This window comes from Megalops cyprinoides, chromosome 19 (assembly GCF_013368585.1).
Source record: "Megalops cyprinoides isolate fMegCyp1 chromosome 19, fMegCyp1.pri, whole genome shotgun sequence".
NCBI lineage: Eukaryota > Metazoa > Chordata > Actinopteri > Elopiformes > Megalopidae > Megalops > Megalops cyprinoides.
Genome location: NC_050601.1, coordinates 29,616,404 through 29,644,146, shown reverse-complemented (window position 1 = coordinate 29,644,146; position 27,743 = coordinate 29,616,404). Strand labels below are relative to the sequence as shown.

At 43.4% G+C, this 27,743-nt stretch overlaps 3 protein-coding genes across 6 annotated transcripts; 2 read left to right on the top strand and 1 right to left on the bottom strand.

The window, feature by feature from the left end:
* The first annotated feature begins 180 nt into the window (after positions 1 to 180).
* On the top strand, positions 181 to 12,842 carry nup85 (nucleoporin 85). Of its 4 annotated transcripts, none has more exons than XM_036553502.1 (19): positions 181 to 340; positions 908 to 1,001; positions 1,107 to 1,269; positions 1,463 to 1,533; positions 1,625 to 1,668; positions 1,926 to 1,995; positions 3,678 to 3,799; positions 4,172 to 4,306; positions 4,439 to 4,561; positions 5,061 to 5,192; positions 5,981 to 6,087; positions 6,658 to 6,741; positions 7,281 to 7,346; positions 7,534 to 7,685; positions 7,768 to 7,885; positions 7,992 to 8,092; positions 8,546 to 8,697; positions 8,839 to 8,934; positions 10,964 to 12,842. In XM_036553502.1, the coding sequence occupies exons 1-19, from the start codon at positions 308 to 310 to the stop codon at positions 11,060 to 11,062; spliced, it is 1,962 nt and encodes a 653-aa protein (XP_036409395.1). In that variant the 5' UTR covers positions 181 to 307; the 3' UTR covers positions 11,063 to 12,842. The 4 variants fall into 4 exon arrangements, with proteins under 4 accessions (XP_036409395.1, XP_036409394.1, XP_036409393.1 ...); XM_036553501.1 differs by having other exon boundaries at positions 1,104 to 1,269; XM_036553500.1 differs by having other exon boundaries at positions 908 to 1,022.
* Positions 12,843 to 13,755: 913 nt separating this feature from the next.
* mrps7 (mitochondrial ribosomal protein S7) lies at positions 13,756 to 16,038 on the top strand. Its single transcript, XM_036553132.1, has 5 exons — positions 13,756 to 14,071; positions 14,469 to 14,660; positions 14,757 to 14,820; positions 15,162 to 15,329; positions 15,462 to 16,038. The coding sequence occupies exons 1-5, from the start codon at positions 13,920 to 13,922 to the stop codon at positions 15,681 to 15,683; spliced, it is 798 nt and encodes a 265-aa protein (XP_036409025.1). The 5' UTR covers positions 13,756 to 13,919; the 3' UTR covers positions 15,684 to 16,038.
* A 360-nt stretch (positions 16,039 to 16,398) lies between these two features.
* On the bottom strand, positions 16,399 to 25,868 carry mif4gdb (MIF4G domain containing b). The gene is made up of 6 exons (XM_036553229.1): positions 25,816 to 25,868; positions 24,110 to 24,229; positions 23,858 to 23,967; positions 23,443 to 23,598; positions 21,711 to 21,803; positions 16,399 to 19,728 (listed from the first exon to the last, which is right to left on the bottom strand). Exons 2-6 carry the CDS (start codon positions 24,189 to 24,191, stop codon positions 19,501 to 19,503), a joined length of 669 nt encoding a protein of 222 aa, XP_036409122.1. The 5' UTR covers positions 24,192 to 24,229; positions 25,816 to 25,868; the 3' UTR covers positions 16,399 to 19,500.
* Between the last annotated feature and the right edge of the window lie 1,875 nt (positions 25,869 to 27,743).

Sequence of the window (27,743 nt, the reverse complement as noted above, 5' to 3'; positions counted from 1 at the left end):
TGGAGTTACCCTGGGTACCTATTACCATTTCAGTGTACAAAAATATAAATACTGACACAACATAAATCGTAAATCGTGATTTGGCGGAACTTCGAACTACATCGCCGTATGAAAATTGCGCCTGTTCGCTCGTAATATTATGATCAGGCATATCGTTAGCCTTTCCCTGAAGCGCGAGCACCGGGGTCTTTTCGTCGATAGTAGTGGCAGAGGCGCCTAGTTCTTGCTGGTCTTGTGGTTTCCAGTAATATTTGTCTCAAACGTACAGTGTCTGTGATCTCTACTTAAACGAATTTTATACATAGGAATGGAGGAGGTTGATGTCGAGCCAACAACCACGGTACTTTTTTTCCTTCGTGTCAGTATGGCTTTACATGTGGCAACTTGGTTAAGTTACCGAACGTTGTCAGATGGGATGCCAGCCATGCATAAGAATAATCGAAATCTGCTGCCTAGCACATTATCAAACGAAGTGCATTCGCAGTACCTTGTAACCAGTCACCTAGCTAGTTATGCGTGTGGTTGAGATAAAAGTCTAGCTAGGAGCTAATTGAAATGAATGCACCTCTCCAGTTCATATCTAGCGTGGTTTCCGAGGAGCGGTTTTTGAGTACCCATCTGATTCGCTGTGTTTTCTGAGAGTGTAACATAAATTCTTACCTCAGCGGGGTTAACGCTAACTAGTTAACATTTACTGAAGCAGCTAACAGCACTAGTAGACGTAAATTGTCGCTAAGCACTTTACTCGGATAGCTAAGTTGCCATGACAGGGGTGCCTATTAATATGAAAATATAGCTGTAGTCGAGCAGGAGGAATCGTTAGGTGTTGGCGTTTACAGCGTGAACCAAACGAATTTGCCGATTGAAAGAATTACTCGATTGGAATTTTCCTACGATCTCCCAACAGCTTATACCTGGCATCGACTTTACCAAAAAACACATGGGATTTGTGTGGGGCCCTGGAGATATCCTTGTCTACGAGACAAAGTACAAACCCACAGGTAGCTGTCTGCAAATATACTGTACGTATGGAATTAAAACAATTGGGAACATCAGAGTTTGGGTCAGATGTGGCTGCTTTGCCTCTTCATGTACATGTTTAGCAGGTGCCGCGTCTGCTCTTCCGGGATGCCCGTTTGTCCACCTGGTCAGGAAGGATGAGGACATATACTCGCCAGTCCTGCGGAAACTCTTCAACGAGTCTCACAACATCTTTGTGGGGCTCCAGAAAATAAACGAGGACGTGCCCAGCAAGAACAAGAAGGCGCAGTATGTATGACGAGGAAGGCTGTATACTGTCTGGTTTGGAATGTGACCCATTCTCGGTCAACTAAATGCGCATGACTGTGCACGGGCAAGTGTACTTATTTTGCTACTTTAGATGTAAATAGAAATGCTCCACATGAACAAGCAATTGCTATCCCTTTCATGATGGCTTACTTATGGCTATTTCTTCTTGTAGGTTTGTCAGTATTAGCAAGAACTACAGATCAGTTATACGGGCATGTATGGAGGAGCTCCAACAGATTGCGGGTACTGTGTGTCGCTCGGTAACATTTCCTGTGCTAGTTATTATTGGTAACAAAAATGCAAATCATGGACAACTGGCCTTTTCTCTCCCTAGTGTCCACAAGAGATACCACTCTAGCAACAAAGCACGGAAATCAGGTATGCTGTAAACTCAATCTGAGAGCTAAGTGGCAAACCTGCACCTCCATCTTAAATAGATTACTATGACAGGTGGATCCTAAAGTCAAATAAAAGATCCCATACTTAATTCTGCAAAATGAAGGAGAAAGTGGCATATCAAAACAGATTAACTTGAAGATGATGCTTATACAGATATGGTGTACTAAGGGGTTACCGCTATGCACTGTCCCTGTTGATTTGCTCCTGCCATTATTAATGTGTAAATTGCATGACAGGTGTCAGTTCTGCTGGCAGTGGAACTCATCTGGAATCTCTGTGAGGTTCTTTTCATCGAAGCAGCCCCAGGTAGGGATTGCTCACCTTTAAAGGACAACTTTGCAGAAAATATGCAAGTCCTTACCTTTAAAACTGCCAGTCACATGTGAATCCATTCTGTAACTATCAGTTTGATGGGTGCCTCTCAGCTAATTGGCTGGGCTTGGTAATGGACAGGGCGACTCTGACCATGGTGCCTGGTTTTCATTGGCCAGAGATGATAATGAAGAACTGTGTGTGGTTCTAGCAGAACCCCACAAAAAGGAAAACACTCTCCTGTCTTTTCTTAAAAAGGCCTTGGGACAGTAGCTGAATAGCTCTGTACATTATTATTACTCAAGGTAAATCTGTCATCTGTAGAGAGCTGGTCTTAGACTGAGGTGGATATTTTGGCACAGTTTTGCATCAGTTCTGGAAAGGATGTAAGACACCAGTATAAAACTGTTGTGATAAATGGAAGGAATGTAACATGAAATGTAGTGGGCAGATACCTGGCAGATGACTTTCAATTTAGATAAATGTAAAGTCTTGCATGTAGGAAATAAGAACCTTAGAAAAGACTACTTCATGGGTGGAAAAAAACTAGAATGTGCTCAATTTAAAAAGGACTTGGGAGTAATGGTTGACCCAAGCTTAACAGGATCTAGGCAGTGTGCTGTAGCAGTAAAAAAGGCCAACAGGATGCTGGGATATATAGCCAAAAGTATTGAGTATAAATCTAAAGAGGTTATATTGAAATTATACAATGCCTTAGTCAGACTGCACCTGGAATACTGTGTGCAGTTCTGGGCACCACACTATAAAAAAGATATCGAAGCTTTAGAAAAGGTTCAAAGAAGGGCAACTAAATTAGTTCCTGGCATGAAATATAAATGCTATGAGGAAAGACTCAAGTTACTTAACCTATTTAGATTAAGCAAGAGGAGGCTTAGGGGTGATTTAATTGAGGTATTTAAATTTATAAAAGGAATCAATAAGGTTAACTATAATAGATTCTTTAGGGTGAGTTCAGTCTGTAAAACAAGAGGACATAAATGGAAACTAGTTAAGAGTAAGTTCTGCACTGATGTAAGGAAATATTATTTTACACAAAGAGTTATCAATACATGGAATAGGTTGCCAGGTCATGTAGTTGAGGCAGAGACCCTTGCTGTGTTCAAGTCTAGACTTGATGCAGTTTTGGATACTCTTTAATTAAGAAATGGCGAGCTTAGTTGGGCCGAATGGCCTGTTCTCGTCATCATATGTTCTTATGTAGTTTTTGGTATTTTCTGTTATTTTGGTGGAGCATGACTTCAGTGGACTAAAATGGCTTTTAGTTACTCTCCACCCACATGTTGGAAGGATCTCAAATTGGTCAGTTTTATTTCATTTTCTGATTTAAAGTGCACAATTCATGATGTAGTAACTGAAGTCTTTTGCTCACGCTTGCTGGTCCAGGAGTGTTGTTAGCCTGGTCTGACACTGTTGCTTATTTAAGTTGGATAGACATACTTCTGTTCTCTTATGCTTCTCTGGATGAGAAAGTCTGCTAAATGAATGTAATGTAAGTCTGCTGTAGAACCCTTTGTATTCTTTATCTTCTGTGTATCATATCATCTGTGTAACTGACTTGTGTCAGGTCCCCCTTGCAGAAGAGATGTCAGTCTTGGTGAGTTTTTTGGGTAAAGGTATGTGCTGGGCTTTGAGTGTAAATGCTGTGCCTCTTTCAGCTGGTGCTCTCCTGCTCCACTTGATGGACTGGGTGAGGCTTCACAAAGCAGACGTGGATGAGAGGGCCCAGGACGTGCTTCAGAGCGAGAGCCCCACGGAGCACCCCGCCTACTGGGACGTGGTAGGCTGAGTGTCCTGCCCTGCACTCTCCCTCACGTACCCTCTTTCCCCCATGCACTCTCGCCTACACACTCAGTTGCATAATCTCTCTCTCTCACACACACTTTCCCTCATATTGTCCCTCTCGCTCTCTCCCTCAGACACACACTCTCCTATACACACACACTCCCACACACGCTCTTTCCTTTACTTTGTCCCTCACACATTCCCACCCACCTGATGGCTGCTCCCTCACATACTCTCTCCCTAAAACACACTCTCCCTCATGCACTCTCTCACACACACTCTCCCTCACACACTCACCTGCCTGATGGCTGCTTCCTCGCACAGTCTCCCTTGGCGCTGACTCAGCCTCTCCCCTTTCCTCCCCCAGGCCATCAGCTATGTGCTCCAGGGAAGGATGGACGAGGCCAGGCAGGTCCTGGCAAAGCAGGCCTCTGTGCAGGCAGCAGCCAGGAGCATGTTTAAGCTGCTGGACAGCCTGTTGATGAAGATGCCTGTCTACAGCGTACGCTCACAGCCTATACAGCCCCTGAATATGGGGCAAAAACACATTTCAAAATGTGGTTCAAATTTCAGCTTGGGCTAAGCACCATAAGTTGGTCTGCAGGGTGACTCACAGTGCAGTTGTGTTTGGCAGCCTGGCGGAACCCAGACGCTCACGGAGTTCGATGTGAAGTGGAGGCACTGGCACGAGGAGTGCAACCGTTGCCTGCAGGACAGCTCCTTCACCAGCAACCGCCACCTGGAGGCTATCTGTAAGGTGGGGGGCTCAGTACGGTCGCACCCAATTACACTCACAGGGACGCGGTCAGGCTTTCTTCCTGGAACAGGCAGGATATAATGAAGCACTTAGTTTCTCATCATTGGTTTCCTATGGCATACACAACATGCAAAGAAGCAGGTGGACACTTCTCACAAAAAATGAAACAAAAGCATCAAATGCTCACAAACCAAGTATTTATTTTTTTACACCAACAAAGAAAAGGAACCAGCCTGTGCACAAAATTGTTAAATATTTACACAGTTAACAATTAAACAATCAACAGTTCTGTGGATGGATGAAGGTTCTCCTTCACCCTATAAAAGAGCATTTAGAGGACCACCAGAGCTTAAGTGCCTGTAAGTGGGCATTTGCACATATGTGCATGCATATATGCATACGCTGGTGCATTAGTATATGACCATTGCACATTGCACATATGCATTAGTATATGACAATCTAGATGTTTGTAATGTATATTAGCATATATGTTTTTCAGATCCTGGTTGGTGATGAAGACACTCTCCTGGAGCACAAGGAGCTGCTGGGCACCTGGTACCACTTCCTGGTGACACGTCTGCTGTTCTTGCACCCCACGGTCAAGCCCACAGAGCTGCACTACTACGCCCAGGTAACTGCAGTCTGAACCAGTCATGGACACCTCGATGAGGACCACCACAGTTCATTGCTCTTAGTGCGCCATAGTACCGAAAGGCCATTTTGACAGGGTTTTAAAAACCTGTTTGTTTTTTTGCTTGCTGATTTGTACCCCAGCTGGGGTAAGAATCCATCAGGCTAGCCTCCCAGCTCAAGCCACACGGTAGCCACACATTACATTACATTTCTGTCATTTAGCAGACGCTCTTATTCAGAACTACTTAGAGTTTTATCCATTTACACAGCTGGATATTTACTGAAGCAATTGTGGTTTAAATATCTTTCCTAAGCAGTCCCCCAGAGGGGAATTGAATCAGTGACTTTTCAGTTACAAGCCCTGCTTCTTACCATTGTATCACGAGTGATGTTCATTTTGGAAAGGAATGGGACCTAACTGCAGTGAAATGAGCCACCTGATAATGTAGATATTGCATTGTGTGTTGAGCACAGTATGCACTTGTGGTCTCTGAGCTGTGTTTTCAGTGATATTCAGTGGGGCGTGGTTAGTCATGTTCTTTTCGTGCAATCTCTCTTGCCACTCTATGGGATGCACTTTGCTCTTACTCCTTGTGAGTGGCTCTGGATAACAGCGCATGCTAAATGACAAAATTTTAAGGTAAATGAAATATCAGTAAGTATGTGTAGATGGGATGAGTTTCATATTCCTCACCTTGGGGTGAACTGTGCGTATTCAAGAAAACATTTTTCTGCAGAAAGTTTTGGCAGCATGCTGTTGTGTGATTTTTCACTCTGCATCTGCAGTCCAGTCTGGACATGTTCCTGGATTCCCGCAGCGTGCCGGAGCCTCTCGACAGCATCCTGCTGGCCGCCTTTGAGTTTGACATCCATCAGGTCATCAAGGACTGCAGGTGAAAAGAGCTCAGCTTGGCGCACCTCCTGCCCAGTCTTGGGGAGCCTACGATGCGCTGTGCTTTTCAGCCTGGCTGACCTCATGGTTAATCAGGTTTGATTGAGCTGTTAAATGAATCCTGATCGTGATTTGTCTTTACAAGCATGGGCTGTTAGTTCTCTGCTACAGATGTGGGTTGTTGGAAATGTGTATGGTCTAATGGAAGCATACAAGTAAGGCTGTTACTGGAAGACACTTCTTTTCATTTGAGTCCTTGAAGCAGATTAGTAATACAGACAGGTAGTCAGGTGTATTGACTATTAGGTCTTTCTTAAACTTAATCATGATGGCTGCACTGAACTGGTTCAAGAGGCATATTAAGCCAATGTTTCCAAAACACTCATCCTTACATTGGCAAAAATGTAAGGAATTCAGAACAAATTGCATGCAGGGATGACAAGTAAAGGTCAGTGCTCACTTAATGGCTCAATCAAACCTAATTACTGGAAGCTAATTACCAGCTTTGCGGTAATGGTCATGGTTTGAGGTTGTGACTTTTCAGCAGTTGTAACCCGTGTGCTCCTTCCAGCATCGCCCTCAATAACTGGTGGTTTGTGGCTCACCTGACAGACCTGTTGGACCACTGCAAGCTGCTCCAGTCCCACAACCTGCAGTAAGTTTTGTGCCGTCCTTTTTGTCAACAGCACTGTGTGACGCCACAGTGTGAAGATGTGCGCAGGTAGTAAGTATGTAGCAAGCTAGCTAGTAACTTCAGTCAGAAATATTGTTCTGTGGGGGGGGGGGGGGGGGGGGGGGTGCATTTAAACTGGGTGCAGGAATGAACAGATACAATGCATTACAATATAGAGAAAGCATATTATTTTTCTTTTCAAAATGTGATTCCATCATTAATATGAATTGTTTTTTCTCAATTTAAGCATTTTTTATTAAAGTCAAAGTGAAAATGCCATGTGTTCTATTATTTATGGAAGAGATGAAATTCTGGACATTTTTACAATGAAAACAGAAAAACATTTTTATAAAAGGATAAAATGGAAATGAAGGAAACATAAAAAGGGAAAATAGAAAATAATAAAACACTTTTTATGTTCCCAAGCCTGTAGTAGGTGCACCCTCTGTTTCACTTTGGTGAGGTGAGCACGTTGCAACAACACATTTGGAACGTCACTTTTGCTCTCCTGTTTTCCGCAGCTTTGGCTCAAATTTGAGGGAGTTCCTCCTGCTGGAGTATGCTTCTGGCCTATTCACCCATCACAGGTATGGCTGTTGGGATGGTCCGTGTGGGCTGACCAGTGCTGCAGCAGCCATAATGCAGTGAATAAAAGCCTGCCAAGTAGTACATACTAATGGTATGCCAGTTCCACTCCAATAGAGCAGGCGTGCCTGACAAGGGTATGTGATTAACAAGCCACTCCTGTGTTGCCCCCCCCCCCCCCCCGCAAAGCCTCTGGCAACTGGCAGTGGACTACTTTGACCACTGCCCTGAGTTTGGCCGGGTGTACCTGGAGCTGCAGATCGAGCGGGTCCCCCTGGACACGGAGCACAAAGCCCTGAAGGTGCTGCGGATCTGCGAGCAGAGGCAGATGACTGAGCAAGGTTAGGGGGGCAGAGAGCAGAGATGAAGAGGGGTGTCGAGGCTGACCACTGACTAACCCCCCCAAAATCCTTGGCTTTGCAGTGCGCAGCATCTGCAAGATCATGGCCAAGAAGGCCCTGAGGAACAACCGGCTGGGCTCGGCACTGTCCTGGAGCATCCGGGCCAAAGACGCGGCCTTCGCTACCCTCATTTCTGAGAGGTCAGAAAACGCAGCCAATTCCACAGTGGGCTACCCCTGCCCAACCCTGTAGTGTTATAGTGTTGTGCACGCATGCCACCTCACATTCTGCCTTCCTGTCCCACAGGTTCCTGCAGGATTACTGCACCCACGGGACCTTCTCTGACCTCGACCTGATTGACAACCTAGGCCCGGCCATGCTGCTTAGTGATAGGCTTACCTTCCTCGGTGCGCTCCCATGGGCCAATCAGAGTGTGGTTTGGGGTGGGACACACAGACATGCCTGCCACACTTGTATAATGTGTCCCCTTTAAGTCCTCAAGTTGATGGCAAATTTTTGCACATTAGGTCACAAGAGAAAGCTGTGTACCCACTGCCACATGAATCTAGGAGATCTAAACTTGGCCATAGATTGTCCTAATGACGCCCCTTGCAATAACCCAGAGCTTAAACACTGCATATCTGAACAATGCATATCTGTATGGCTGCATATTAGCAATGTGTTTCTAACTTTCTGAACTGGCTATTGAGACAAATCTTGTTTGCTTATGATCTTGCTTATGAAATAGAGGCTCATTTGAAAACTAAGACTTCAGGAGGGTGATAGAACCATATTACCCACAGTGTACTGCAGGCCGCCTGTGCTCAGTGTGTGTGTGTGTGTGCATGTACTGTGGACAGGGCAGTACCGCGAGTTCCACAAGCTGTATGGAGAGAATCGCTTCGGTGAGGCAGCCACGCTCCTTCTGTCCCTCATGACGGCCAAGATTGCGCCACAGAGCTTCTGGATGACCCTGCTGACTGATGCCCTCCCACTGCTGGAGCAGAGGCAGGTGAGTGCGTCGGGCGGCAGGGCCTTCCCACAGCCTGTCCCGTGGGACTACCTCTGACGCCTGTGCAGGGCAAGGTCTCTGGTGCCTGCTGTAATTGGACGCAGGTGCTCAGTAGAAAATCTCTTTTATATCCTCTTAAAGGTGATCTTCTCAGCAGACCAAACCTATGAACTGATGCATTGCCTTGAGGAGCTCATTGCAGGGAAGACCCCCCCAAACCCAGACCACCCAGTGAAGGTCAGCCACACCCTCAAATACAAGATGCACCCCCGGCATACCCACCTTAATGGCCACCTTGGGTTCTCTGAACCAAAAGAAACCTAGGGAAGCATTCTGGTCAGACACCCCAGGCATTTATACAGTGCTGGCCAAAAGTATTGGCACCCCTGCAATTCTGTCAGATAATGCTCAATTTCTCCCAGAAAATGATTGCAATTACAAATGTTTTGGTAGTAATATCTTCATTTATTTTGCTTGCAATGAAAAAACACAAAAGACAATGAAAAAAAAATTAAATCAATTATCATTTTACACAAAACTCCAAAAATGGACCGGACAAAAGTATTGGCACCCTCAGCCTAATACTTGGTAGCACAACCTTTGGACAAAATAACTGCGAACAACCGCTTCCGGTATCCATCAATGAGTTTCTTACAATGCTCTGCTGGAATTTTAGACCATTCTTCTTTGGCAAACTGCTCCAGCTCCCTGAGATTTGAAGGGTGCCTTCTCCAAACTGCCATTTTCAGATCTCTCCACAAGTGTTCTATGGGATTCAGGTCTGGACTCATTGCTGGCCACTTTAGAAGTCTCCAGTGCTTTCCCTCAAACCATTTTCTAGTGCTTTTTGAAGTGTGCTTTGGGTCATTGTCCTGCTGGAAGACCCATGACCTCTGAGGGAGACCCAGCTTTCTCACACTGGGCCCTACATTACGCTGCAAAATTTGTTGGTAGTCTTCAGACTTCATAATGCCATGCACACGGTCAAGCAGTCCAGTGCCAGAGGCAGCAAAGCAACCCCAAAACATCAGGGAACCTCCGCCATGTTTGACTGTGGGGACCGTGTTCTTTTCTTTGAAGGCCTCGTTTTTTTTCCTGTAAACTCTATGTTGATGCCTTTTCCCAAAAAGCTCTACTTTTGTCTCATCTGACCAGAGAACATTCTTCCAAAATGTTTTTGGCTTTCTCAGGTAAGTTTTAGCAAACTCCAGCCTGGCTTTTTTATGTCTCTGGGTCAGAAGTGGAGTCTTCCTGGGTATCCTACCATAGAGTCCCTTTTCATTCAGACACCGACGGATAGTACGGGTTGACACTGTTGTACCCTCGGACTGCAGGACAGCTTGAACTTGTCTGGATGTTAGTCGAGGTTCTTTATCCACCATCCGCACAATCTTTCGTTGAAATCTCTCGTCAATTTTTCTTTTCCGTCCACATCTAGGGAGGTTAGCCACAGTGCCATGGGCTTTAAACCTATTGATGACACTGCGCACGGTAGACACAGGAACATTCAGGTCTTTGGAGATGGACTTGTAGCCTTGAGATTGCCCATGCTTCCTCACAATTTTGCTTCTCAAGTCCTCAGACAGTTCTTTGGTCTTCTTTCTTTTCTCCATACTCAATGTGGTACACACAAGGACACAGGACAGAGGTTGAGTCAACTTTAATCCATTTTAACTGGCTGCAAGTGTGATTTAGTGATTGCCACCACCTGTTATGTGTCACAGGTAAGTAACAGGTGCTGTTAATTACACAAATTAGAGAAGCATCACATGATTTTTCAAAGGGTGCCAATACTTTTGTCCGGCCCATTTTTGGAGTTTTGTGTAAATTGATACTTGATTTGACTTTTTTTTTCTTTCTCTTTTGTGTTTTTTTATTGCAAGCAAAATAAATGAAGATATTACTACCAAAACATTTGTAATTGCAATCATTTTCTGGGAGAAATTGAGCATTATCTGACAGAATTGCAGGGGTGCCAATACTTTTGGCCAGCACTGTAAATGATAAATTAGCCTAAAAAATCAATGCAGTTGTTGCACACTCAGCACTTCATCCAAACAAATGCTTTCTCAGATTTTTTTTGGCATTCTCACAGAATTATCCCTGGGAACTTTAGAAATGGTATTAAGCTCCAGCTGCAATGTAAGTGTAGAGTAGTGTGGGGTGAAGGGGCCACAGGGATGCCGTTGGTGGAACAGCTAACAGCCCTGTTAGTTTTTTCAGAGAGATGCCCACAGAAAGCTGCCTGTGCTGTCTTTGATTTCAGGATGAGGACATTGAAGGCACTAAGATTGAACTTTTGCGACTGGCCCTGGCTCGGAATCTGGCACTGGCGATCGTGAAGGAGGGCACGGTGGATGACTAGCAAACCAACATGCCACCAACTCTCACAATATTCTGCAGCTGTATATACAACTTAAGTACATCTGATCTAAAATGTGGTCTTTGATAAAATATTTTTGTTTTTCTTTTGCATACATCGTGTCCTTTATGGAAAGACCTTGGCACCTGTATGCAGATCGAAGAAACTTAGGAAATGATTTTGATTTGGTGTGTTTTTGCTTCATACCAGCAGAGGGCTCTTGCAGTGATACATTGAAAGCGGTAACCTCTCACACTGGAAGCCCATGTAACACAGGCACTGGCAAGGCCACTTCACCTGCCATACAGGACCCTGTAGAAGAGCAATCTTCATGCTTTTCAAAATGAAAATAACATACTTTTAACCAAAAAGTTACCTCCAATATTTTAAGGTTGTTCTGTTGCATGTTTTTTTAAAATAGGGTCTTTGGGAGAATCCCAAAGGGAGAATTTCTGTAATTCTGGGGGTATTCCAGGTGCTTGAAGAAGGGAGGACTTCTTATAGCACCTTTCTGGAGTACTCCCAGAAGAGGTTGGCTTAACCTATCCTGTGCTTCTCTCTCTCTGTTTCCTTGGGAGCGGGGGAGGATTCAGCAGCCTCATCACTGTTAGGAGACAGTTTTGTGGAATGGCATGGCGTTTGTTCCGGAGACACGCTTGTCTCACATCGCTTGTCTCCAGCGTTTGTATTCGAATACACATCGCGTGTCTCCGGAACAAACGCCATCCCATTCCACAAAACTGTCTCCTAACATCACCTTCTACTGGTTTGGTAGGGGTGTACACTCCGGAGAAAGTGAATTTTGTTACATGAAGCTTTTAGCCATGTGGTAACCTAATCACAGCTGGAGGCTGGAACAGTCAAACTTCTTAAAATGTCCTGCTCTACCACAGGTAGCTGGCACTGAGGAAGCAGACTTCTCAGGTACATATATTGCTTTAATAAGACACAAGGGAACAAGGGTCTGTATGTAGACCTGCTGATGGTACAATTAAATTTGCATCATGACAGATTAATTTTTCAAAGCAAGAAGTGGATTATCCAAGCCTGAGGAAAAAAAAAGCTGTTTTCTGGTATAGGTTGCAATATAACAAAATGTATCATAACACAGACTCATATTCATGGCAGAATAGTGTGATTAATATGGGGCTGCAGTCACAAGGTCTGTAGATGGTGAAAAGGTATGAGTCTCAGTACATCATATCATCCTTTATGATACAAACTCAACCTTATGTAATGAAATGCATTTCCTGCCTCCTCTGAACACAAAAAAGTCTGATGTTTAACAGCTTGTAAGTTGAGACAACACAGGCCCAAATTGGGAAACGCTGCATAGGTTTGCTTTAGAGTATTTCATTTTGTGTGAGGTAATGTGACCCACATATTCTAGCACAGTTAGCCTTCATCTGCCTATCAATTTTTATGGCAAACCTAGTTCGCAAGTCTTGAGGGTGACATTGTTAAAAGGCAGTTTACTAGCAAGTAATTTGGCATTAAAAACAATTTTTTGTTTAAATGTTTTATGAATTTCATTTATTTTGGTCCTCTTATGAGCTAGATTAGAAAGATGCTGTGCATATTAACCCTTTTACCAGCATGGCTAAAAATTGCCATATGACAAATTTGGTGAAAGGTGAAATCATTTTGGGCCAAGCAATAAAGTTTCCTCCTGTAAAGAATATGTCTCCTCCATTCGGAGTTCATAAACACTGACCTGACTTTTCCATCATCGCCCCCCAGTGGTGGAATGAACTCCCCACCCCCCTGAGAACAACTCCTTTACTCCAACCCTTCAGACATGGGCTGAAGACACACCTCTTCAGACTCTACCTGGATTGACACCCTTGCCATTTTGACCTTGTAAATCTAAGATTCTTGGCTTCTACTTGTAGCTCTATCTCTTACCTATTTGTATTTGTAGCACATTTTTGCCAAGGTAGTATAGCGGTACTTTATTGTCCCAGTGATTGTATTCGATATATGTAACCTTAGATCAGACTAGTTCTGGCTCGCTACACCGACCTTGTGCTCAGCTTCAGCACTATCTGCGTTGTATGACCTGTACACATCTTGCCCTTGTGCCTGTTTGCCCACTATATGCACTTTTGTATGTCGCTTTGGATAAAAGCATCTGCTAAATGAATGAATGTAAATGAATGAAGCCTTTCCATACATTGAAAATGGCAATGACCCTAAACAGCCATATGTGCCCACGCTGCCATCCATTTAGACAGGTAAAATCATCTTGTGCCGGGCAAAACACAAATTCTCCCAGAACATAATATCGGAGTCTTCCAGTAGGATTAGATACACACTTGGCCCTATATGACTTAAACAATTAAACACCTTGAAATTTCTATCTTTACAACAGAAGGCTATAATTGTAAGGCTAGTATCCGAGCAGACCTTAATCTTCTTGGACACATCCCCAAGAGAGACTTCACATATCAACATTGACTTTTTTTTTTCCCCAAATCGGTTGTATATTATTAAACTTGAGTTTCTGAGTACCAATAAAATGATTAACATGGAAAACCCTGTTTCACTTTATCACATAAAACAAGGCAGGAAAGATACAAAATTTCGCAGCGTATAATTGCTGAATAAAGACGCTGGGAGCAGTAGACTGCATCTGAACAATAAACCACCTTTTGGTTCTACCGAACGGCCGAATAAAAAATAAAAAGCTCGGGCTCTTCTCAGTCGGAAAAGCTACTAGTTGTGCCATGTAGCCGTGTTTTCTCGTGCATAGACTACATAGGCCAGCCATCTAGTTGTATCGTTAAAAAAGTGCGAAGTTATGAGTTAAACTAAATGGACTGCCACGCATAACCTTAATTTTTTAACCGTAATTTTGATTATGCTTTCGAATGCTGGCATTTGTGGACAATGTAAGACGGGGTCCTTGCCTGCGCTCAGGAAGCGTTACTGGCAGCATGTGGTAAGATCCTTCCCCACACATTTCAAAATGGCTGCGACCATAGCGGGCTTATTGAAACCTTGGACACCTAGGTAAAAAATAACTTTATCTGAATGAACATTTTAATATCGTATCTACCAGCAATATCGTAACATTATTTAATGTAAGGTACACGTTATACATTTGAGCTGTGTTCTGAATGACATGTAGCTGAACTAGGTGTTGACAATGTATTGATGCATCGGCTAGCTACGTAAGGACACTATCCTATTATAATGGCTTCGATCAAGCGAACGTGTTACTAGTAGATATAGCACAATCAGCTAACTCATAGCTGATGACTCAGTCTTAGTTATGTAGCTCGTTAAATGTATCAGAAAGGTAGTGCTACGTGACGTTAGTTAGCCATGTTACCATGCTGATCAGATTGTTGCTGTAAACGAAGAATACGTTTGTTCGCCATCTAACTAACCCTATATTGTGTGCTAGGGTTGTGCTGGTGAGATGGAGCAGGTATAACCCTTACTACCTAGAGCCTGAACCACGCAAGGAAGCGTATAGCGTACCTGAGACGGAACTCGCAGAGGAGCAAATACAGGAACGCGCATTGAAAGCTGTGAGACCGATAAAGGCAGCGACAGCCGGGATCAACTGTTCTGGGTTCAGTGACCCACTCGTAAGGTATGGAAGAGAATGATCACTTAACAATGGATATTACTTGTCAGTGAATATTACCTAAGGTAGATTGTACATAACGCTTTGTTGTGCCATTAACAGTAAATTTATCAATATGATGATGAAAGATGGGAACAAGATTCTGGCGAGGAGTATCATGACACAGGTATGAGAAAAACAACAACAATAATAATTTAAACTCATGTTGACAGCTAGAGAGCTGAACTTGTTGCAAGCTGCATTGCTTATGGGGTTCTGGGCTTGTTCTGCTTTGTGGGGCAGCAGTGTAGCATAGTGGTTAAGGAGCAGGACTTGTAACCGAAAGGTTGCTGGTTCGATCCCTGCTGGGACACTGCTGCTGTACCCTTGGGCAAGGTACTTAACCCACAGTTGCCTGAGTAAATATCCAGCTGTATAAATGGATAACATTGTAAAGAACTGCAACCTATGTAAGTCACTTTGGATAAAAGCGTCTGCCAAATGAATAAATGTAAATGTTCCGTTTAGACTCTCGAGAGCATAAAGAGAAAACAGGTGGAGAAATTTCACAAAGCCCCTGACACCCAGAAAATGGAGATAGAGTGCAACCCCTACACCATTTTCCACCAGGCCCTCAAGAACTGTAAGCCAGTTGTTGGCTTAACCAGCATCCAGAGAGGTGGAAAGTCCTACCAGGTCAGTTACCGCTCCGACACACACTGTAACTTATGCATTAAGTGTGTTTCCCATTACGTTTACCTTTGTGAGATGGAAGTCAGGAAGTGGCAGCAGAGCAGCCTTAATAGAATGTGTGGGTTGCCTCTGCAGGTGCCCACACCCCTCACCAACAGCCGCAAGCGCTACCTGGCCATGAAGTGGATGATCACAGAGTGTAGGGACAACAAGCACAGGCGCACGCACATGTACGAGAAGCTCTCCCAGGAGCTGCTGGCCGCCTTCGACAATGAGGGGAATGTAGTCAAGAGGAAGAACGACCTGCACAAGATGGCGGAAGCTAACAGGGCCTTCGCACACTTCCGCTGGTGGTAGCTGTCTGGGAGGAGGAACTCCAGAGCCGTTTTCCATGCAGTGCACTAAGATGGCTGCGTCGGAGTCGCACTGTGGGGTGAACCAGGGCATTGGAGAGAGGATTTGCTTCATTTCATCAAGATTTTTATCATTGCGCACTGTGCCCAGTGCCCACTTCTGGGCATTAAGCCATCATCCATGTCTGTTTTACAGGCACAAGGCAGTGACAGGAACCCATTCTAAAGTACCTGAAATGAACAAATCCATATAAGGATTATAGTTATTGGAAATGTGGCTATATATATATATATACACAGGTTGAATAAATGTCCAGAGACCCTGCATTGTCTTGTTTCCTCAAGTTGGGTGCTGAATGTAATTAAACATTGCGTTTCCTACATGGACTTGCTGTGTTCAGTTTTATTGTTGTTTTGGTTATTAAATTCACCACAAGACAAGCAAGTTAAAACTCACTTTTTATTTGAACAATTCAGTATCTACCAGGAATTCATGTAGAAATTCAGCAGTACAAAATGTAGAGGGAAAAGACCTCCAATATGTAATAACTTTCTAGAAATAACTTTTCTAGAAAGCTACTCAGAACTGAATACCAAACCTGGAGAACTCATTCCTGGTACAAATATTTGTACAAATAGGAAAATCAAGGATATAAATATTTGGTTATTACATATAAAATAATACTCTTGAAAAGGCATTGAAGCTGAATTTCCAGTCAGGCAAAATGTGAGTTACTTTATTACTTTTACAAAATTTTTTAAAAGTACAATAAATATGCACTATACAACAAATCATGTTCCACCTACACCCCATTAGGGAACATCCTTATTGGTCAGTCCGTCCAAAGCTCTGCAATTTTCTGAATGGAAGACGATCCAGCCACTCAGGTGTCAGTATTCAGATTCCATGTTGCACAATGCCTTTCCTTGAACACACACTTGAAAACCTGACATTCCTAAAACTAGAAAGGAGCTTACCCCTCGCATATGAGACTGAGTTTTGTGTTCTGCTTTTATGAATTAAAAGAATCCATTTTACGGGCTTTTATAAACTATGATTGTGAAAACTAGTCTTAATCCTTGAAAGCTCACAGCAGGATATTAGAACATACTTTTCCCTATTTGTAGCACCAGATGATGTTTCAAGCCCTGGATGAACTGCTTTGGATGAAAAGCACAATGCCATAAGACGCTGCTGGAGGGTTCTTGGTTAACGCTCACTGCCATTACAAAGTTCCACAGCACCACTGCAGCTACTGCAAAAAACTGGAGCAGGAACAGTCACATATGAGCATCAGATCAGCGGTTAGATGAGACTGAGAATAAAACTCATTAAGGTGAACAACACAAAGGCGGGTACCATTTCACTGCCAACTGGTTCGCAAACAGACTGTGTTGAGGACGTCTGGAAAAATGCTACTGCCAACTATTTTAGGGCACATTCATTTCAAATTCCAACAAATTGTCACAATACTGAATTTTTATACTGTATCTCATGTGCAGGAATAAATGCTCAAATACTTATATAGTATTAATATCTCAAGAATATCTGACAATTTCACTTAGAGTTTGCCTTACTTTATGGAAAAATGCATATACAGGAATTCCTGATGCTCTGCTTAACAATGGGGTTTCCAGGAAAGCCCTGTCATAAACGCAGAGACTGCCTATATGTGGTTGCACCAGTATCACTGACTTTGTTTCTCACTACATTTCAACTAGGTTATTGCCTCATTACACCAATAATAACTACAGTAAAAGATATAATAATCTAACAACACGACTCTATTAAAATGGGCATTTAGGATGTTCATGGTGTTGATTCTCTCAGTACATATCTTAAAAGGCAAAACACTTGATAGAATATCCATTGTATTGATGCTATCAAAAAGAGGGCAGAATAAGCACTAAGTAAAAATGTGGAGTTTTTTCCCCCATATGCAACCCTATTTTTGAATCTCTGATTACATACTCAGCTTGTCTCAACCTGACAACCTCGAATGTAACCCTTCGATATGCCTACAGACACAGGCAGTTACCTTTCACACTGCAAATCACACAAAACACTAAAGCAGAGTGGGCGCTGACTGGAGAACATGCACTACTCTGATGTCATCCAAGCAATGAATTGCAGCCTGAGGGTAGTGAGATGAGAGGACACTGGCCGACACACCCAAGCCTATCCTAGGCAGACCAAAGCTGATCTGCTCTGCCACTCTGGGTCCCGGGCATCATCGGCTGATGATGCAGCTGGGATCAAACCCAGGCCATGGGGCTCAGCTTGTGCTTAGGTTGCGTGTCTTTAACACACACCTTCTGGCTACTGAAGTTATTTAAATTGAATGAACACTTCCACACACCCCCTTCAACAGAACAAATGATGATGCGGCGTTTCAAAGGAGGCTAAGAACATTTGTGGAAATCTGATATCTTAAAAGCATTAACACAGCAGAGGCAGCCTGACCCCCGATCACCACACTCATTTCTACAAAATCAAACACATCAATCTCTTCCACGTGTTTTCCGAGCTGCTACAGCAGTCCTGTATGAATACTTTGAGGCAAGCGTGCAGTTCTGGAATGCGATATTGAGTGATTTTATCAACTGAACTCCTTTGCATCTCTACTTAAAACTGCATATCCCACCCATCACACCTCCTGAAGTGGAATGACAAATTCCACTTCCAAACCAAAAACTCTGATCTAACCTCAGTCATATATATTGCTCAAAAAATTAAGGGAACACTCAATCATCACAGTATAACACCCAGTCAATTAAACTTCTGGGATATTGATCTGTCCAGTTAGGAAGCGTAAGTGATTGTGAATCCAATTCACCTGCTTCGGTGCAAATGAAAGCAACAGGTGGACAGGAGAGGCAACAGCAAGACAACCCCCAAAAAGGGAATGGTTTTGCAGGTGGTGGCCACAGACCATTTCTCTCTCCTGATCCTTCCTGACTGATTTTTCTCAAGTTTTGCATTTTGCTAGTGCTCTTGTCACTCCTGATAGCATGAGGCGGTACCTGCAGCCCATTCAGGTTGCACAGGTAGTCCAGCTCCTCCAGGATGGCACATCCATACGTGCCATTGCAAGAAGGTTTGCTATATCTCCCAGCATAGTTTCCAGAGTGTGGAGGAGATACCAGGAGATGGTTACATGAGGAAAGCTGGACAGGGTCATAGAAGGGCAACAACCCAGCAGCAGGACCGGTATCTGCTCCTTTGTGCGAGGAGGAACAGGAGGAGCACTGCCAGAGCCCTACAAAATGACCTCTCATGAGCACTGAGAAAAGCCAGAGGGCTCTGTTATCTGTATTTATTAATAAAAGTAGCTCCTTTCTTTCAGTTACTCAGAGTGCAAACCTTTTCTACTTCATTTTTCTAGAACTGGTTTTTATGCACCTGTCCTAAAGTCTACATCTGAGCGCAACAATGTCCTCCTCCTTCTCAACGAATTACACAATGTATATCAATGAAGATTTTCGACTTGAATATTTCGTTCGAGATCCACTGTGTGATTTAAGTGTTCCCTTAATTTTTTTGAGCAGTGTATATGTACAAATCTGAGCTAAATAAACTGATTGCAAATTTAAACCCTTTTTTTAACACCTACTCTTATAATCGCACTACTCGTATAACCTGTCCAAGCAGTGTCCCCAGTGCACACGGCTCTTTTCTCTGCTTGTGGTCTTCAAACCTCAGGCCTTCCAGCTCTTTGCACATGTGGTTCAATGACACCTCCACCACTTCCTCCCTTCTTGTCCTTGTCTGCTCAATTGGATGGGTTGTCCCTCCCCCCACCCTGCCCCCACTCCACCGCTTAGTCAGCCACTTCGCTGTAGTAGTACTTCTGCGCCGTGTCACTCAGCTTCCAGCCCCCAGCCCGGAACTCCAGGATCTCCAGCAGCAGCAGGCGGGCCATGGAGCTCAGCCCGTCATGCAGCAGGAAGCCATCCCGCAGCAGACAGAACAGCTCATCCATGCGCTGCACATTCATGCGCTCCAGCTGGTCACCAATGCGGTGCAGCTGTAGGACCAGACAGTCCACCTGCGCCACAGGAAGATGGGAGGTCAAAGGTCAGGATCTCCCAAGAGAAGCAGGGTTGCGTATACACATGTAGAAACACACAGAAAATGTGACACCACACAGTACTTAATACAGATTAAAATATATGGACAGTCAATGAGGAAGTCGCAAGAAACAGTAAAGTAAAGAACTTTAGCTGTCAAACTAGGGGAGACAGAGGTTTGCACAAATTAAGAGCCCGACCGATAAATCGGCATGCCAATATTATCGGCCGATACGAGCTAAATGCAGATACATCCGTATCGGTGTTTATAACGGCTGATAAATGACAGTTTAAAAAGAAACGGAGAGATGAAGATGAGCATTATGAGTGTTGTCATTGCGTAGTTTGTGCACCAGAAGGCACACCAACTCCACTATTGGCAACACATGTGTTTGAAATGCCACAAATCACAACAATCAGCTGACCCAAGTGTGGCAGAGCTGAAGTGAGTAGCTCGTGTGAGCCCTGCATGAAGCCTGTGGGGTAGCAGGTAGCAGAGCGGTTACGTTGCTCCCTGAGACCCAGTTAACTAGCATTGTTGCCAACAGGCTAGAGGCATTTTGCCTTTAGTTCAACTGGCAACGATGCTGGCCGTAGGGGGTTGGCAGTGAGCAGTGAGAACCCAGGTTGAAACTTGCTCGCTCGCTGACTGGCGTAACATCTAGTTAAATACGCAATGCAGGCTACACCTGTTACACAAGCAGAGTCGAGCAGAGTAGCCCACGACAGAGATCATCTGTGACCATGGTAAGTTGATCATTGTCGCGTGAAATACATTACTTAAATAATAATAAATATCCCCCATCACTTCTCCTCTTAGCCTAAATAAGCCTGACAACATTCATGTCAGCCATGCCTGGTTTTGCTGCAGTAACGTGAAAGCTGGTACCATCAGTCAAACATCAAAATTACGTTTAATGTTATGGTAGTTGAGTGGTGTAGGATAAGCTGATGACAGACTCGATTGGTTTATTTATGAAACAGTCTGGCAGTTCTAGTGAGTAAACAGTGGAAGACTGCGGTTAAACTATAGCGTTTAACTTATTCTGCCTAAATGAAGCAATGGTAAATATCTGACTCGCATGTCTGTAGTTACAATCGATGCATTGGAAATTATTAAACCAGAGGGGACACATAAATAAACGTGAGCTGAACAAGCATCTAACATCTAAGTTATCTAGCTTCTTTTTCAAACATGTAGTGTGAAATCCCAAAGTCGCAATTCCTCGTTGCAGTAAGGTAATAACTAATGACAAAAAAAATATTTTTATACATTCGACTCTTATCAAACCTTTAATATATTTTGTTGTACGTTTGTTCAAAGTACTATTTATGACAATAAAACAAGTTTATTTTTAAACTGCATTATGTCATGTTATCTTGGTGAGGACCCTTAAATAACTACACATAACAAATGTTAGGGAAAATCTTTGTTTATGTTATGTGTTTCTGGAAAAAAAAAAAAAAAACATACAGTATATCAGCCGATCAGCCGATCTTCGATATCATTATCGAATTTTTAAATCCTCAAATATTGAAATTGGTATCAGTCTTAAAAATCCTATATTGGTTGGGCTCTAGCACAAATTAAAAGGTCTTACTAAGAACGATCTTCAGTGCCTGGCACTGCTGCTTGTTTACAACGGGAGAGAGATAGCACGCCATCCAAACCTTCACATGAATCCAGTCCACCCATATGTCAAAAGTGTGAGCCGCTCCCCCACTGAAGTCATGCAGAGAACTATGGTCTCACTGCATTTCTGAGACCTTCTTCCTTGGATGAATTACAGCTGTTTCCTATGGATGAATGTAGGGTAGCAGCCAATGATGGGCTACTAAACTGGTGACTGGAAAAAGAATGCCATGCTCTCCCTTACTCTAAACTGCTGTTTTTTGGCAAGCACACCCAGGACACAGCAGTCACAGGTTGTGCACCCCTGCGCTTTCTGGTTCCTCTCACCTCCTCCTCATTCTTCAGTGAGTCGGACTGAGCCAGCCGGAACAGGCAGTCGTAAACGGGGTGCACCAGGGCCATCATGGGCATGTTGTTGACCTGGTGCGGGAAAAGCATGCACAAAAGGGGGGGGGGGGTCATGCACAGGGAGTGGGGGCCAATCAGCATGAGCCTGCACTCACTGAAACATGCACTTTAAGCATTAAATTCACACAGCTAATGAGCACCTGCCCCAAAGGGCAACACAGAGCTTACATCAAACAGCTAAAGCTATGCAGCTTGCATCACCATGGTCAAGGTTAGAGGAGCCATGACCCAGCTGAATGAGAACCTTCCCCTGTCCCCAGATCCATTAATTATTTAATAGTAAATTTGTTAAATGTTTAAGGATTATTGTCTATTTTCATTCCTGTTAATTGCTGAGCTCTTCAATCAATTTCATCTGAACAGGTTAGTTGTTAATTAAGTATAATTGTCTGTCACACCCCAATCTCCAGTCCTGCTACTCTGCTGCCCTGCCCATCAAGCCAACTGCGTGCCAAGAACCGGACATTCTCTAGGATACATTTTATAATTACTGTTATTTACTACTGTCTATCAAAACTCAGATGTCTTAAAGTACATTGTACAATTTCAAGTATTCTATGTAATTCTATCTGCCCGGTGCCGGCCAGAAGCAGATGGGCTCCCCCTCTGAGCCGGGTTCTGCTCAAGGTTTCTTCCTGTAAATTAGGAAGTTTTTTCCTTGCCACTGTTGCCTTAGGCTTGCTCTGAGGGGGTCTCAGGGCTGGGAAAAATGTAAAGCTGCTTTGTGACAACTTGTGTTGTAAAAAGCGCTATACAAATAAAATTGAACTGAATTTGTCTGTCTGCAGCCAGCCATTGGTTAATGAGCCTCACCTTCCTAAATTTAGGGTCCTTGTACGAAGTGGAGTCCCGCAGGGATCGGTGTTGGGGCCTTTGCTATTCCTTATATACATAAATATTATACTAAATTATTTCCTGCCATGAAATATAAAAGCTATGAGAAAAGACTCAAGTTACTTAACCTATTTAGACTTAGCAAGAGGAGACTTAGGGGTGATCTAATAGAGGTTTTTAAATTTATAAAAGGACTCAATACGGTTAACTATAACAGATTCTTTAGGGTAAGTTCAGTCTGTAGAACAAGAGGACATAAATGGACACTGGTGAAAAGTAAGTCCCGCACTGACATAAGGAAGTATTATTTTACACAAAGAGTTATCAATACATGGAATAGATTGCCAGGGCATGTAGTTGACGCTGAGAACACTGCTGTGTTCAAGTCCAGACTTGATGCAGTTTTGGATTCTCTTTAATTGAAATGGCGAGCTTAGTTGGGCCGAATGGGCTGTTCTTGTCATAATATGTTCTTATGTTCTTATGTAAATCATCTTATGTAAATACAGGTGTGATGCTGTAGTGCCAGGGGACTGAGTTTGGTCTGGCTGTGGATCTGAGTGGTTTCTTTGTTTGTTAGGTTTAAAAAACGAAATGATTAGGTTTTTTTTTGTTGTTTCTTCTGTTTCGTTTCTTTGTGATAAGTGTTGGCCCTCCACACTCCATTCCAGGAGAAGGGTGGAACGTCAGGAACCACGAAACCCAAATCACAACCTTGTATCTAAAAAATGATATGAAACATCACACAGTGTACACAGGTCCTGACAGGGCAGGGAGACACAGCGTGGCTGTGTGTGTGTGTGTGTTGCGCTGGTACCTTGAGGTAGTCAAAGATGTTGCAGATGAAGGTGACATAGCACACCCACTCCTGCAAGGAGCGCTCCCGTGTCTCCTCCCGGGCCTTGAACTCCTGCTGCAGCCGATTCAGCAGGCTCCGCCTAAATGTGCTGCCATTGCTCTGCTTGGCTTCAGCCTGCAGAGAAAGCCAGAGAGACAGAACAATGGGGAGAGCGAGGCGTAGCAATCGCTGCAAGGAGAGTCAACCACCAACAAATCAAAAGATCTGACTTTCCAGAGCAACTTGCTAATGACATACGACATATCCTGCCCATTTTGGGTTACCTGAAGCCTCAATTTCCCTTCACAACTAATCATGGCTAGCAATTCCTGTCATCACACTGTCACCATTGGTAGCTAGATGTCAGCATTTACCTACATGCTGAGCTGTTTACCTGGACTATGGTGTAGCAGATACGGCCTGCCTCTTTGCTGAAAACCTGGTCCTTCAGTGACTGGTCCACAATCACATTGGACACCTTCTCCAGATCCACTGCACCAGGCTCTGTTGAGGAATGAGGGGAACTCTGAATGAAGGCCTCCTTAATCCATTTCTAAACCTTAATCCTCTTCAAGAACAATCATAGGTTGCTGGGAGACAACACCATTTCAATGCACATGCACGTTCATGGACAGTAAGCGCACACCTTTGAGAGCTGTCTTGAGCAGCTTCTGAGTCTCCATGTCAAAGGACTGGATCCTGTAGTCGTCTTTAGCGGAATTCTCCATGGACCCCTACGGACAGTCTGAGGCCTGTTGAAGGATTCCTGCACACAGAGAAAAGCTGAAAAGTGAGGGACAGACAACTGGTACAGTATCTCGGTAAAACAGACCACACACGCTCTGGCATGGAATTCTAGTTCTGCCTGAGCTGTTCATGCAGCAGAGCGTCAATAAACTAATTGGGTACGTTAGGTTTAAGAACACTTGACAGAACAGTCAAAATAGCTAAATCGGCGCCTGTTACCGCGATGTATTGTTCGCGTCAAAGCACACGATATATCGCCGTTTATTACACGGCCCGTTAAAAAAAGGAGTCCAAAGACACAAAGGCACACCTGACATTTCAGGAAATACACATATATATGATCATACCTTTGTCACCCTTTATTAAGTCCTGCAATGTTTTAGATGCAAGTCCTGTTTACATTTGTTTACCGTCCTTATTGCATTTTGTAGCCCACAGCTGAACTTGCATGACCATAATTCAAAACAGGCTTATAGTGGAGATTGCCTGGTAGACAAAACTCACAGTCGCTTTGCCAGCACCATTCACACCTTAAAAACTCACCGCCGTTGTTAAACTCGGTTAGCAAACTCCGCGGCCCCAGTATCACTGCGAAACTATTTTGCTCTCAGTGAACGTGATACCATATCTGCAGGGTCATCAATCTACAGTAGCTTCATACAGACATGTTTTCAAAGGCTATCTTTTATAGAGGGATAAAGAGGATTAGGTTACATAGCAGGCGAGCGTCCATACTTCAAAACAATATCCAGTCTTATACCAAATTACCTTACATTTAAATAATAACTTCGATCGATACTAGTGACCTATACTATCGGTCGGTCTGCCAGATTCGTCCAATTCTCTTAAACCACGAGTTTATGTGTTCCGGTAGGCACGTTGATAAGTCTGTAAATTTGCGCGGCAGTGACCCAAAACAAACCTATCCAGTTTCTTCTGCAGCCTCTTCAGCATGAACCAGCATTTTAATCAGTTACTCAGATAATTAATTCCCAAATGAATTAGACAGCAAAGTGTTGCCAACTGAGCCATGGTAACTTTCAAGCAACAATACTTAAGATAAACATGCGCGATCATAACGTTGTCTAGCACTAAAAGCCCCCACTTTAACAAATTCCGTCGATGACCGATAGCTAGCCTTCATAGCCACCTCACGTTGCCTATCTACTTAACAAACAGAGTACAATCTCACACCGGCGCTTTTTCCTTTTCGTTTTCACTCGCTACATAACATAAACCAGTACATAGCTAACGCAAACTCCCCTTTCACTTGTCACTAAGCAGGGTAAATGCTGAGATGAGCTTTAAACTATCTGCAACGAGCTATTCTGGCATTGCACACCAAATAAAAACAAAGACATCAAAACATGATTTTTTTCGGTCAAAGATATCTATCTATCTAGCTAGCTATTTAAGCAAGCTGTCCAAACAGAACTTCATTTGCACACGATTGCTTACTCAGTAGCTTCTTAGCTAACGTCAACCAGCAAAGCATTCCCAATTAAGACACTGTGCTAGCAATCAGTAAACACATCTTTATATAAAACATTAATATAGGCAGCGACGAAACAAGATCGATTTTAACTGGCGAACAGTAAAGCGTACCTATACGCCCACGTTACTTTACTTCGCTCCGCGCAACGTCTCATCGCCAGCTTTACACTTCCTTTTTTATTTTTTCCTTTGCATCACTTCCTGGAAACGGATGAGTTCGCGAAGATTACATCCTGCGCAGGCGTCTTGTCATTGTCGCGTATTATATTGCTGCAACGCATTACGCGGTACTTTGCGCATACAGACACCGTAGCAACACGTCCACAGATAGACGTTAGACAGTACTGTGTGTACGACTGATTTAATCAGACACAAATAAGACAGAAGTGCTAATAAACAGTATAATACTACAGCTTTCACTACTGTCGATGCCCAGAGCAGCCATCTTGGATTTTGAAGTCGGGGTTTAGGTGAGGTTCCTCCGACTTTCCGGCTGTATTCGAAACCACCTACTGCATACTATGTACTGCGTACTACACAAGTATACACTGTATACTGCATGCTGTTATTCGGTGTAGTACCCAGTATGGGACCACTAATGATTACATTTGTAGTATGTTACATTGTCGCGTGAAATCATTGCGAGTTAAGAAACGTCCAGATTTCCTCGTGGTATTTTCCAATTAGACGGCACTAGCATTCTCATTAGTGAAAAGTACTGGCTAGTTCACGAAAAGCATTCTCGACTTCAGTGTTACGGGCACATAGTGGCACGGAGGAGGAGAGCTGCTACAAAAAAATAAAAACATATTTTTGCCGTGATATTTGAATATGAATACAATGTAAGTAGCCTACGTCGCTAGCTTGCAAGCTTAACTCTTTACGGTGTTACACTTGTTAGGTTGTATGTCGTCAGATAATTAATAAGGTAAAATGTATATGAAAATTCACGAATGAATTTTCATATAGTGAGAAACGATGGTTTAATTACAGATGTTATACAGTTTTAGATTTCAGTGATTTTCATATAATGGAATTACAAAAGATCATAATCAAGTCAATCAATTATAAGTGAATATATAATATATATAATCCCCAGTGCGGTCCTCCAACGTTACAGCCGTCTCGCGATGTTTTTCACCTTTTTACCCTCAGAATTACCTGTGACGTCTGCAGCCGCACTTCCTTATGGGATATAATATATATCCCATGTATGGTATATATGGTCTGATGCATATTGGCGATATTTTTCCAAATCAGTACGTCATCCGGGTATCTTTGGCGTACTGGAAATTTCATTTCGTTCGCATACTGTATAGTACGTACTACATTTGGTCAAAATCAGTTACACTGGTAATATAGTATGCGGTTTCGAATACAGCATCCGAGTCGGAAATCCGACTTCAGGGGGCGTTCCAGTTGAAATTTCCGACTGGGAAATCGGAAATTCCGACTTCCCAGTTCAAATGGAACGCAGCATATGTTCTCCGTGGATAGCTGCAATGTGTGCTGATGTAGACGTTTGAGCGGACAAACGCATTTCTCGGCGACCATGACTTACAAACTGTCCTTTAACGGGAATCCTTTTTAGCAAGCATTGCACAGATCCACTGATCTTCATTATATATGAATGACGCCGTATGGTTTTTCGCTTTTGTTGTACTCTGCCTCACTTGTAAGTTGCTTTGGATAAAAGCGTCTGCCAAATGAATAAATGTAAATGTAAATATGAATGCTTCAGTGTGTCGGTTCATCAACATCACGTAACACTCAGGGGATCTGCGCAGCTCCTGTTCTCAACTGAGTTTAGTGAGGAAACTTGCATTCTTCAAAGACAACGCCATTCATTTTGAATCCCAAATAGTTTCTCCAGATTCCTGGAAAGTTTGGAAGAATTATGCATTTATCCTCTGCATACAGGCCAATGAACTTAGTGCACACAGGTTGAACTTATATATTACAGCATAGAGATGCTTGTTTTTCACAGCACCTTGTTAGATGGCTGTAGAAACGGACAGACAGATGCGGTAGTGCATGGC